Source organism: Eubalaena glacialis, chromosome 13 (assembly GCF_028564815.1).
Source record: "Eubalaena glacialis isolate mEubGla1 chromosome 13, mEubGla1.1.hap2.+ XY, whole genome shotgun sequence".
NCBI lineage: Eukaryota > Metazoa > Chordata > Mammalia > Artiodactyla > Balaenidae > Eubalaena > Eubalaena glacialis.
Window position 1 is genome coordinate 52898125 of NC_083728.1, and position 13853 is coordinate 52911977.

Here is a 13853-nt window from a genome sequence, read left to right on the forward strand (position 1 = left end):
AACATCCTGACGGCTGGTGGAGGAGGGGGGGCAGCCCCAGGGTATGTGGAACCCACGGCATCTGTCATCTACAGCGGGCTTAAGAGGTCAGACAACCCCAGTTCATTAAAGATTCATTCAGCTCATGCATTTCCACCACTTAGGTGCTCTGTAACTCACGGAGTCTTTGCAAATATTTTGAAGGAGGTGACACATTGCAGGGGCTTCCTTTATCTAGTTGGGATTTCGCATATATTCTTTGGAAGTTTCTATGCATATGTGGAAGAAACAGAGTGGAAAAGCTGAGGATTTCCCCCTGCATATCAGTTTTATGCTAAGAGATCTGGTCACTGTCTTCTTCGCAGCAGCTCAGTTTACTTAACAGATAAGAAACAACCAGTCTTTGCACTTGACCTGATGGGTGACAGAGGGGAAGTGGTGGGCGGCCCTACTTTGAACTGGCAAATGATAACTCATGATTCGAACAGTCTGGGTGAATTTTCAATAGGGGGCAATGGAATAGAACTATACCAGTTTTCATGGGAGGCCGATCTTTGTTGCTCCTTCTAGGGGATAAATTATGCATTACTGAGAGTACAGAGCAGAATTGGGAGGCAGAGTACAAGGAGGGCACGGTGGTGAAAAGACGACCTTGTGAAAGCCCCTGGAGTTAAAGTTGGCGGGAAGGGGCACCCAGTCTCTCTCTCACGCTCGCCTGCAACGACCTTTGGGACAGAATGTGCAAGGGAGCTTCCAAAGGAAAGAGGGGCCCAGCTGGGGAGGAAGAGGGGGCGTGATGATTCCTATCACCACCTGGGTGAGCTGTCACTTCTCCACCTCAGGCTGAAAAAGCACTAAGACCAGCCGTCTGAAATGTTGGCATGAACGTGAAGGTGATGCTTTTGCTTTCTGATACACTCTTGTTGAAGGTGTAAATGAATACACCAGCAACTCTGATTGTGTGACCACCAAAATAAGGCAAGCCCACACAAGATGTAAAGATGAAGGATTCTCCAGGAAGAAAACCATCACTTGGAAAGGAGAAAAGGGAAGGATTTTCTGATCTGGCATTCTGGCCAGGAACTCACATCTCAAGAGGAACAGAAATAAATTCAAGATTTATGCACACAGATATTAATATGAATTTTTCTTCATAGTTATTGCATTTTTAAGACCAGAGAAAATAAGAATTATATACTACATTTTATAATTTATGTATTTTAAATTATTTTATTATTGTATGTATATTTACATATTCCATTGTATTTTAATGAAGAACTATGGTTCCTTTCCACTTCAAAAGAAACAGATTATGTAAGATCAGAACAGGCCCATGAGAAAAGTTTTATTATGCTCTCCAGAAAACTGAGGACAGAGAGGTTAAGTAACAAGCTCCAGGTCACACAGCAGTAGATAGTTCAGCAGAACTCAGACCTGCCACGTCTGATTTCAGAACCAGTGCTCACACCACTGCACTATACTTGCACATGGATATATAACATGTTCCTTAAAAACCGCTCTGATCGGCATTGTATCTGTATTATTAACTTTAGGGAATAACCAGATAATGAAAGAATTTTAAATAGATACCCTAGAATATTAATAAATTGTGAAATAAACAAACACTTAAAAAACATATTATGTTCATGAATAGACCAGAAAATACTCGTTTTACTTTTTATAAGTCAAAGCATAAGATTTCTATGACACATCTCATTTTGCTCTGTCAAATAAAAAGGGAAGAATATATTAGATATAGCATAACAAAGGCTTTGTTCGGTGATTCATGCACTGGAATTTTAATGTTATACTTTTCTTACAAACATGCTTTTAATAAGGCAGTAAACTGTATTTAGCTAAAGATAAAAATAATTGATCCATTTCGGGCCATCAAGGCGGTGTATTTTTTTGTACTTTACTTTCATCCTACTTTTCATTTTCATGGAAAGTACAGAGGTAATAGCAGATGAATTTCAATTAGTTTCAATTAATGCCATAAACTGTTATAATGTATTAGGTTGCTGGGTTCTATCTGAACCCCCCCCCGCTAAACCCTCCAGGTTTTTTTTGCAGTTGAAAGCCAGTGATGTCAGCTATTCTCCAGGATACTGGAGCAGTTCTAATAGTTTAGGATAATTTACATCTATAAACTCATCCAACTCCAGAGACCAATAAACAATTTCCTTCAGACTGGACTAATTCCATCACAGAACAACTGTTTCTCCTTTGGAAGCAGAGGAAGACATGATAAAACAGAGACAGGGGTGGGGGAGAGTGGTGATGCTTTGGGGGAGATATCTGTGCATTTTCAAGGGGAAGAAATTCAGAGGAAAGCTAACCTCCTCCTATTTAAAAAAAAAAAAAATCCATTGTTTCTGCTACGTAGCATCCTTCTGTTCTTCTAGAACAATCCCTCCACCGTCCTCAGCAAACAAGCCCCTCCTCTCGAGTCTGTGTGCTTCAAAGTTAGGCCTGGAGTTTCCCAGGATTCGGGGTGTGATTCCTGGATGGACATTCGACCCAATCACAGCCTGTGAGACACAGGAGTTTTTTTCTCAGGCTCTTGGGAGAAGGGCCCTATCCTCAGCTCCCTCCCTCCAACCCCAGCCTGAACTATTGAGAAAAAGGAAAATTAGCACTGAGGGAGCAAAAGCTAACTATCATGAAAAATGTCCACATTCTTTCTGGTGTTATTAGAAACCAAGGGCTGACAGGCGGAGTGACGGTAATGGATGTGGGAACAAAGCCCTGCTCCTCATTTTCATGAAGTGCCAACTTCCAGTTTCCAGCTTCAAATACCATCAGCCCATAACTGACTTGGAAATAAGCTAGATGTGGCTGTGCCAGCAGGACCTCAAATGGATCAGAGATGGCTGCTTCCAGCCCGCCCCTGCCTGAACGGCTGCCCCACTCCAGCCCTGACCCATCCTTCCCCCAGGGCTTTCTCTCTGCCGCCGTGGGTGCCAGAGATGGGAGTTCGCCTTCCTGCAGTGCTGTTTTGTACACAGCATCACCCCTGGTTCCCCAGCCTCTAAAAAGTGACCAGTTAAACCTGGACTCCCCTGGCCCCTCCACCTTCCCCTCCCACTGCTGCCCTTCACGGAGTCTGCCCGGCCTGAGTTGTTGGGTCATGGTCTTTGGATACAAATCAAACTCCCCCAACCTCTCTCTTCCTTTGCTTATCCTGCCCTTCTTTTTTTTTTTTTTTTTTTTCAGCAATGTCCGTCTTTTAAAAATTTTTTATTTTTAAAATTTTTTTATTTTTGGTTGCGTTGGGTCTTCGTTGCTGTGCGCAGGCTTTCTCTAGTTGCGTCAAGCGGGGGCTATTCTTCATTGCGGTGCGTGGGCTTCTCATTGCAGTGGCTTCTCTTGTTGCGGAGCACGAGCTCTAGGCACGCGGGCTTCAGTAGTTGTGGCACACGGGCTCAGTAGTTCTGGCTCGCGGGCTCTAGAGCGCAGGCTCAGTAGTTGTGGCGCACGGGCTTGGTTGCTCCGCGGCATGTGGGATCTTCCCGGCATGTGGGATCTTCCCGGCATGTGGGATCTTCCCGGACCAGGGCTCGAACCCGTGTCCCCTGCATTGGCAGGCGGATTCTTAACCACTGCGCCACCAGACAAGCCCCTATCCTGCCCTTCTTTAAGGCTGAGCTCAAATCCTCCTTTCTTAGGAGGAGGATTAAACTTCACAGCCTCCAGGGCTCTCATGAAGGTCACGATGCCTCTATACAATCAGACTGGTACCTGGTGTACACGGCTCCCCATCTTTTGTGTAGAGACTGTGCTAGGCTGCACCATCACCAGGATGGCAGGGGCTGAGACCTACACCCTGGAGAAACAACCCTATCACATGTAGCGGTAGTACTAGTAACAAGGCTAACAACAGCCCATATGATTGAACTCCTACTGTGTAAAAGACGCTGCCCTGAGCTGGACATGTAATATCTTATTTATCTCATTTAATCCTGATAGGAGCCCATGTGAGGAAGATATCTGGAATGGCACTAATTAAATTCAAGTCTGAATATGACTCTAATTATGGAAAAACTACAAAGAGAAAGAGCTTCCTCAAGGCAGGAGGTTAACATTTTTCTTTCCAACTTTCCTTATAGTCATTTGAAAAGGGTCACTACCCTAAGTTGAATGAACTTGGCTGGGTCTGTTTCTCAGATGCCTCCCAGAGCCTGGGCCCAGCATCTGAGTGTTCGGACCACCTACCTGGGAGATGCCCTGGGAGTGTCATTAAGCACTGGACCTGGGGAAAACAGCCTACTTTTAGGACAAGAAACTAATGTCTATAAACTCCCTAACCTGGCCGTTCAGTGGACAAAAGCAGGCACGCAGGGGTTTTATGCAATGGTTAATGGGAGACACTCTTAACTCTTGCAAAAGCATTTATTTCCCTTTAAGTGGGCACCAGAGTATCACCATCTTCGACCGCTAGTCAAGGCAACACGATAGCCGGATGCTATTCCCCCATCTGAAAACCAAGAGCTTCTTACATTGGAATTTCTAAGTTCTCTGCCATAAGCATTCAACCGTAAGAACTTGCATTGCCACATTCAAAGGCCCTTTTCTTGGTCAAAAGGCTCCTGAATCCTAACATTCAAAACAGCCAACAGTTGGATTAAAACACTGCATTACAACAGGACTGGGCACATTCCTAAGACATAATGTATATTTTGTATTGAACCATTGGCTTTTGTGCTTTCAGCAAGCTTAAGTTACATTTTGAGGTCTGGACTTGAAGAAATGGTAATGAGTTGTCACAAATTGTATGGATAAAAGCAGGGTTCTGCAAACTATGACTCATCCCCTATTTTTGTAAATAAAGTTTTATTGGAACACAGCCATGCTTATTCATTGACATATTGTCTGTGGCTGCTTTCTTGCCAGAGCAGCAGAGTTGGGTGGTTGGGACAGAGACCATATGGCCTGCAAAATCTAAAATTTTTGCTATCTGGCCCTTTACAGTAAAAGTTTGCTGACCCCCAGATCAGAGAATTCCCTAAGTGTACTTAGGTCATAGGGCAATGATTAAAGAATGACTAAAATATTGAAACAGGTTTAAACACATACAGATGCAAAACTGAAAATAATACTGAGTTTTAATGCAAAAATTAAAATATTGAATACTTTGACAAGTTTTTATTCTGGGTCCCCAGTATATATCTATATATCCCACCTCTGCCCAAAGGTTCCAGACCCAGTTGGTTTTATGGGTGATTCCTGTCCAACCTTTAGGTTATACAAAGTATTTCTGACCCACCAAAAATATGGAAAGCTTCCCCAAAACACTGTGTGAGACTAGCATACCCTTGATTCCAAAAACTTGCCAAGTAAAGCATAAAAGAGAAAACAGGCCAATCTTACTCATGAGTTTAGATGCAAATAGCCTCTAAGTACTAACAAATTGAATTCAGCAATGTATCGAATATCCTTTGATACCTATTTTTGATTTTTAATGAAGAGAAAACAGGCCAATCTTACTCATGAGTTTAGATGCAAATAGCCTCTAAGTACTAACAAATTGAATTCAGCAATGTATCGAATATCCTTTGATACCTATTTTTGATTTTTAATGAAGTAAATGTAGAAACTTGACAAAAAGTTAACTAACACCTAAATCTTCCACCAAAAATCAGAAGAAACTATATTTAATTTTAATATATTAATTATATTAACTAACATAATGAAATTATATTTAAACAAATACATTCAATAAACTAATATATTTAATTTTATATACTGATCTCCACACTCCAGTCACTTACTGATTTTTCCATCCCTGGACTGAATCAAAGGTCTGGGTTAGAAGCCCAGCCCATCACAGGTAGTTGTATAACCCAACCAAGTCCCTGATCCTCCCTGCGCTTTCAGTAAAATGAAGGGGCTGCAGTAAGTCATCCCTAAAACTTGACTCCCCAGGTTTCAATTAAAGACAAATAGGCAGCCAGGCCCTGTTCTAGTTATTCTACTAGTCAAACAATTTCCATTAACCCAAGCAATAGAGTGGAAGATGCTTGAGAAAACAATTTGTACAAATGTTTTACTCTCTCATTTGGCTTCAGGAAGTGGTAGGCAACTCGAATATGTTCATTTGTGGGAAGGACTGTGCAGGCAACCACGAGGGAGAACAATGGGTTGTGAAAGAAAAGAGCCCTTCCAACTCAGACCTTTCTTTTTCTTCCGCGGTCTTTGCAGCTTCACAAAAGGAGTCATATTTTCCATATAATTGCTAAACATGTTTGCTTATTAAATTATTCTTTAATTAGTTAATGATTTTAGCCATGCTTTGCTCTTTGGCTATTCATTTTTGTGTAATAAAATAATTATAGATAATTAAACTATCTCAAGCCTTTTTCTTTCCCCCAGCAAACATGCTGGGTATCCAAAAATGACAAGTTGTAAATTAATCTGGAAAACAAAGCATGGCAGATGAATGATTTGGTTGGAATTAATTAGGCACTAATTATATACTGGAACTAGACGAAGAATAAGACTCATTATAAAAATAAAATGCTGTTCTGAAAAGATGCACAGTTACCAGCATCCTCACCTTCTGCAGCAATGGAGTTGTTCCTGATCCAAGTCAGGGCCTTCAAGCAATCTTCTTCGTCGTTGAGGGTGAAATGATTGCAGGGAACTGGGCCCGTGTACTGCCGCAGACTGCTGTTCAGAACTTCTCTGTTTGTCGGGTGTTGACTAATGTCGGCCCCTGTAGGGCGTGGGACCTGAGATACGTTACAGAGAGATGCTTATTTTAGTGGTAACAGGTGAAGTGCTCACAAGTAATGAGTTAATTCATTGATTGATTGATTAATTAATTAAAATAAACAAAACAACACCCAGTACAGGTGTGCCTTTTTCTGTCTCCAGATATAATCAGGTCTTAATTAAAAAAAAAAAAAACCAAACAGGTGAAATGACCACTTGGAGCTAATTCTCAGAAGGAGCTGCCCTGGTCATCTGATGCTGCGTAACAAGTTATTCCAAGGCTCGGTAGTGCAAAACCCCCATTCCATAGGCTCACAGATTCTGTAGGTCAGCCATGCAGCCAGGGAATGGTGGCGGACAGTTTGTCTCTGTTCAGCAATGTTGGAGGCCTCAGCTGGGAAGACCTGAAGGCTGGGGTGGTGACCTGATGGCCGGGGGCTGGAATCACCTGGAGATAAACTCTCTCAATCCTTTTTCTTTCCCCAAGAAAACATGGTGGGTATTTAAAAAGATGACAAGTCATCACTCTATGTCTAGCAGTTGGTGCTGGCTGTGATCCCAGCTGGGGTTGTCGGCCGGAACACCACGTGGGGCCTCTCCCTGTGGCCTGAGCTTCCTCACGGCTGGGGCGCTGGGGGGTTGAGTTCCGGGGCACATGTTCTGGGAGAGGGTAGCTGTCCAGAGAGCTCCACATTCTTCTCTTCCCTGGTCCTGGGAGCCCAGCAGGGCCTCTCTTGCCACGTTCAGTCACGGAGGTCTTCACAGAGACCTGGACAGTGTCAAGGGGAGGGAACCCAGGACCCGCTTGTTCCTGCAAGGGGGGCGGGGCCACGGAAGAGCACGTGGTACTGGATTTGATGTCGCTGTTTTTGGTAAAAACAATCTGCACCGAGGCAATTATATCAAGGGATTGAAATTCAAGCACATAGAGGGTCTACCCACCAAATGAGGGAAGTGGGCTACTACTTACTTGTGAAAATTATAGGATTATCTTTCACTTTGTCAAAGAAGTGCTCTCTCTCTCTCTCTCTCTCTCTCTCTCAACACAGAGCCCTCCCAGTATAGCTCCTGTTCCCTCGCTTTTGACATAGACGTGGGTGAAGACAGACGCTTTCCTCTGCTGTAGGGAAAGCAACAGCACAAACTCAATAACGGATGATGGCCAACTCTTGTCCTTGTTGTCCAGGATGCCGTGACAAGCTGGACGCCCAGGCCCTGGCCAGAGTGTTCAGCCGTGACTCAACGCCATCCAGTCGTTGTCAGGGTAGAGCAGGGGTTCAGGGTGGCCAGATCTGATCGCTCAAGAAATGCCAGATACTTGGGTTCTTTATGTGGACTCCTGATTTGTTCATTACTTTGGTTCAATTAAAATCGAGCAAAAAGACGCCATTGTGGAAGCCAAGTCAAATGGCACAGTGGGGCGGGTGTGCCCAGTGGGCCCCCGTGCTGCCCCTCCGAGGTTCATTTGGCGGCAGGTGGAGATTATGGGAGATAACGAGGCCGGAACCTAGGGCAAGACTCCCAGGCAGCTCGGCTGCTGTTAGAGGCCCCGCACCAGCCGTCCTGCACATTTGTGGAGTGAGGCCTAAGGATGTGAGGCCAGACTCCTTCTACAGCCACGAAGGGCAAAACATTCACTGGCAGCAGAGACTAACACGGGCTCTGAGGAGGCTCCTCCTCCCCGACAACCGCGGGCGATGCCTGCTGTGCTGGGGGATGTGAATGCCGGCTGGTGCCCGGACACGTGGGGCTTCACTAAACCCCAGATGACATTTAGGAAACTTTCGGGTATATCCTTCCTCAAGAGAAATGGTAAAGCCTTGGCACATTGCTGTGATGTATTTAATTCAATTTCAGGCTGGACTAAAACAAAAAACAAAAAAAGAGAATCTATTTTTAAAGCTGGATGTCCTTTCTCCATGAAGAGGCTGCAGTAAAATATTTAGTAAAAAGGAACAACCCAATAAGTAGTGGTCATTTACTACAACTAAAATTGTGGAGGAAAGCTCTTATGAGCAATATAATTTATTTAGCAATATCACACTAAAATTTTGGCATTAGTATATTCATGGTTATCATAAAGCAGTCCACTGAGGGCTTTGGTGAATGGTTTAAAGTGCACAATACTGAATACTGTGCTTCGGAGGTTTGAAACTTTACCAGAACTACAACAAGCATTGTAGTATAAGAGAAAATGAAATTGGGGTAACATTATACCAGTTTAGTAAATCATGCTTTAACAAGTCAGGAAAAATCCTTAGCAGAAAAAGGCAGGGCTGAAGAACAAATTGAGAGCCATTCAATTTATAAAACTTTCAATGACTTATCATTCCAAATAGTGGGTGTTCAGATGAAAAAACAAGGAAAAGAGGAGGGGGGGAAGGAAGAAGGTCAAAAACGAGAATTAGTTTGCTACAATCCTGAAGTGTAACTGCATTCTGATAATCCATATAATTCTTCCATGCACTTAAATGGGTGGAGTTGTTTTTGCACATTTTTAACTATAAAGAATTAGAGAAATTAAAGGGATAATATATTTTCATGTTCGCATTGTGGCATTTCACAAAATAGGCAAAACTGGAGCTAGAATTTTAAATCCCAAAGCTAATTAATTTGTCCACACAGAGTTTAGCAAAACTCAATACATCAAGAAGGATCTATGGGGAAAAATCATATTATGTCATCAACAAAAGGAGGGAGTAGAGTTCAATAGGAGGGAGTAGAGTTCGATAGGAGGGAGTAGAGTTCAACAGGAGGTATGGGCACATTTACTGAAGATGCACCATCAGCGCTGGCTCCCCAAAGCAGAGCGTTCTCTACCACCACTGAACTGGCACTGACTCGTGATTGGAGAGAAGCAGACACTTCTCAACCATTCCAGATGATTTGGGACGGGGAATCACCTGCTGGTGAGAGCCCCTTGGCCACCCCATTCTCCTTGGCAAGTTAACATGGCAGCAGGGGATGCTGGTGGCCTACCCAATATCCTGTCTCCCTTTCTTTCTTAGTAACAGACTCCTGGGACATATGCCCAGTTGGAACATTTCCCAACTCATGACCTGAGAGGTCAAGAGAGAAAAGCAGGTGTCCTTGCAGGGGCAGGGGAGGGGCAACTCGAAAAGTCATTTTGCTCTAGTCTTTCCTCCTTCCTGCTTCTTGCACTTGAAATGGCTGGAACCACAGCAGTCACCACAAGATGCTGAGGATGGAAGCCACATTCCAAAGGCAGAAGAACAAAAGACAGAAGGGCCTGGGTTCTTGAGGACACCAGGAAGCCACCTTACCAGAACTGAGGTTGCTTTTCTCCAGATATTTTTAAAGAGAGAAAAAAAAAAAAACTTAAAAAAAAAAAACTGTTTATTTGACTCTAGCTATAAACGGTAAGTTCTAGAATTTGTGAGTTGTGAAGACTTTTAAAGCCATCCAGTGTAACCTCTGCACCACATGGATGGGAGAGGGCAGGAGGGAAGGAGGAGGCAAGGGGAAGGAGAAAGGGAGAGAGGGAGAGAGGAGAGAGATAGGCAGCGGCGAAGAACTGGAGCCAGACCACCTGGGCTCAAACCCTAGCCCCTAGTCTGCCACCCTTGTGTGACCTTGGACAAGTTGTCTTGTCTGACCTTTGACCTCAGCCCCACTGCAGCTTGGTTCCCTCACCTGCGAAATGGGGGTGGGAGTGGCAGGGAGCTCAGGGTGTTACCACAAGGGTGACCTCAGGGAGCACTGGTGTGGTGCAAGGCCAGTGCTCCATCTAGGTCGGGGGCTCTGACCTCTCCTGCCGGCTGCCCACTGTACCCGGTCAGACAGTCCCTCTTGGCGGAGGCTCTGACCCTTAGGAGGTAGTTTCTTAGGATGGATGCGCGCTGTAGTCCCATGGCTTCTGACGTCTGTCGTTATCTGCTTCCCGGGCCACACTGTCTGAGTCGAATTCATTTCTCCACGAACACCCTCAGCCATCGGACTCTTTGCCCCTCTGGCTAAACATCCGGGGTGACCTCTTGTCTCTGGAGGTGCTTCAGCTGGTTCCTTCCCTTACGTGTGACACCAGGAAATGCACGTCATGCTGCAGGTGCACTTCTGTCCTGTGATACACTCTGTGACACAACCACATTGTGCCACGTAACGGGCTCGTGACCTCCACGTCGTTGTCACGAATTTCACCCTTTGTCAGGATCAGTGCTCTTATTTCTCCAGTTGATTCTGCTTCGCCGGATATGACGATTGCTGCTGCTCGTAACAGCTGTTTGAATTTGCTTGACATCTTTTGTTGGTGCCCCTGGAACTATCTTTTCACTCTTAAACTCTGAGTGTGGTTGGTTTTGTATTCCTCTTGTATTTCGACGTCCCTGTAGAAACAGATCCTTGGTCTTGTAATGGGGGCAATTTAAAACCACGACACTCGCTGTTACAACTGTTAGGTTTTTTTCCTTATGCCATTCTGGTTCATACTTTCAAGGGTAGTCATCGTGGCTGTTTTCTTTCTTTTCTTGCTTCTGGTTACATGAAGGATGTTTTCTTCCATTTTATCTTCTTCGGTTTTTGGAAGGTGAATTTATTTAGGCTGCTCAAAAGCATTCTTTAACCTTATTTCCTCTAAATTTAAGAGTCAAGAATGAAACATTGCCTTTGTGCTTCCCCATTTAAGACACTGCATAGTCCTCCTTGGCCACCTCTCTCCCTATTTTCAAGAACTCGGTTTTGATTAGATTACTTTAGAGTAAGATTCATTATTGCCCATCTTGGATTTATTCTCAGATTTATAAAAATGATTTGGATTACCTTTTTTTTTTAAATGAAAGCTTATTTATTTATTTATTTATTTATTTATTTTTGGCTGTGTTGGGTCTTCATTTCTGTGCGAGGGCTTTCTCTAGTTGCGGCGAGTGGGAGCCACTCTTCATCGTGGTGTGCGGGCCTCTCACTGTCGCGGCCTCTCTTGTTGTGGAGCACAAGCTCCAGCCGCGCAGGCTCAGTAGTTGTGGCTCACGGGCCTAGTTGCTCCGTGGCATTTGGGATCTTCCCAGACCAGGGCTCGAGCCCTTATCCCCTGCATTGGCAGGCAGATTCTCAACCACTGCGCCACCAGGGAAGCCCCTGGATTACCTTTTAAATTGTTTGTGGTGTTGCCATGTGTCCTTTTATACTACTGTGTCCAGTTCTTTTCTGTCTCCGTTATACAGAGTGCGAATTAAAGACCACGGAAGATCCTCTTTCTCAGGCCTGGCCCATAAAGAACACTTTTTGCCATCCTCCAATAGGATACACTTAGGCGAGCATGTGATGACTGAATTGCCCATTTTCTTCAAAATTCTGAGCAGCCAGTTTCATTTTCTTAAACCACTGAAGGATGGAGAGGTAAGTTTTTGATGCTTGCCTTATTTTTGTTCTTTTTTATGCAGGGGGGGTTGGTAATCTGCTATTTTTCTCTTGAAGTTTGTTCACTGTTTTGCCTATCGTTCTCATAGAACCAAAATTTCATCAGAATGTAACTAGCTGAGAAAATTCTTCTTTGATTTTGCCAAGAATGTGGTCAACTGGATGATGTTTTCAGGTAAGGAAAGTTTTCTTCTAGCATATCTTTATTGTCTCTATTCCATGTGTTTGGGCCTCTTCTTTGGGAGAAGCACTGTCCAGGCATGGCCTCCACCTCTAGCATATCTTCTTGTCTCTGGCACCCAATGTATTCCTTTGTCCTTTGCCTCCACCCTCCAGGGGAGCTTTGTGATTGGTCTTCAGCTGACATCACCAACTTGTACAGAAGCAGGTCTGTCTCTTGATGGGGATTTAACATCAATCCTTTCTTACTCCCCATCTTCCTTTTCATCTCACCCTGTGGCCTTCTCAGCTCAGACTCTGCTTGTCGAATGTCTTTGGCTCCTGTGATGGAGACCGTAATGAGGATGATACACAGTGTCCTGGGGAGAGAGACAGAGACAGAGACAGAGAAAGAGGGGCAGAGAGAGACAGAGAGAGAGAGAGAGGGAGAGGATCCTGCATTCCTGCCTTCTGGAATATTTTCAAAAGTATGTTCTTGTTCTGATTTTTCTAGATGTTGTTCTCTTTTCTCTTATTCTGTGTTATCTTTTTGTTCCAGTTGTTTCTTGCTGTGCAACAAACTCACACCAAAACTTAGTGGTTTAAACCAACACTGTTTTATCACCTTTCATGATTTTGTGGCCAGAAGTTCGGGTAGAGCTTGGCTGGGCAATCCTTTTATTCCACATGTTATCGATAGAGGGCACTTGGTGACATTCAGTGTATGGATGGTCTGGTCTGGAGGGTCCATGATGGCTTCACTCACATGTCTGGGGCTTTGGCAGGGATGGCTGAGAGACTGGGCTCGGCTGGAACCCTCAACTGGAGAACCCATGTATGGCATTTCCAGCACGGCAGTCATAGGGTAGCTGGAATCCTTATGTGGCAGCTCAGGGCTCCAGGAGCCACTGTTCCCACAGACAAAGAGAAGCTGCCTAGCCTTTGACTTGGACTTAAATTCACGCCATGTCACTTCCTTCGTACTCTGCCGGCCAAGGCTGTCACAAGCCTGCCCAGATTCAAGGGGAGGAGATGTTGGCTCTGATGGGAGAAGCCTCAGGGAATCTGAAGTCTTGATTCAAAACGGCCTCTTTTCTTTGGCCTCATGCTGTTATTTTCCCCTTTAATCCGCCCCAACACAGGGAGGTCTCTTCATGCTGGGCGCTGCCAAACGACAAGGGGTGGCACCTTGATGCATGCAGCTCTGTCCACCCTCTGCAGCAGGCTCTCGCCTGGCCTGCACTGTCCTGGATGCCACGTTCTTCTATCTCCTATCTGAGACATAACTCGCCTCCTTGGAGACCACATACATTGCTCACCCACACCAAGCTCACCAGAGCTCACACCCCACTTGCCCTCGCCCGGCTGCACGCTCTCGCCCCCACCCCCGGCTGGCTTTCCCCGAGCGCCACCCCGTGGGAGTCCCAGCCACGGTTTTCTCACGGCCCACGCCAACCCATCTGACTTCAGGCTGACACATTTTTATCCCTCTTCTCTTTGAGAGGACCCACACCCAGGCGTGGGAGCGGGCATCTCTCCGTCTCTGCTCGATGCTCCGTGAGCCAGGGAGGGGGCTCGGGGACCCTGGTTATAAGGTCTTGCAGACAGCTTTTCAGAACCGTCATCGT

The 13853-nt window shown here is 45.0% G+C and overlaps 1 protein-coding gene across 1 annotated transcript in view; it reads right to left on the bottom strand.

Annotated features, from left to right (window-relative positions):
• CFAP61 (cilia and flagella associated protein 61) overlaps positions 1 to 13853 on the bottom strand; it is a 255942-nt gene that overhangs the window by 64876 nt on the left and 177213 nt on the right. The window contains exon 21 of the mRNA XM_061208391.1: positions 6536 to 6710. Within this exon, the coding sequence (XP_061064374.1) occupies positions 6536 to 6710 (175 nt within the window). The remainder of the gene's footprint in view (positions 1 to 6535; positions 6711 to 13853) is intronic.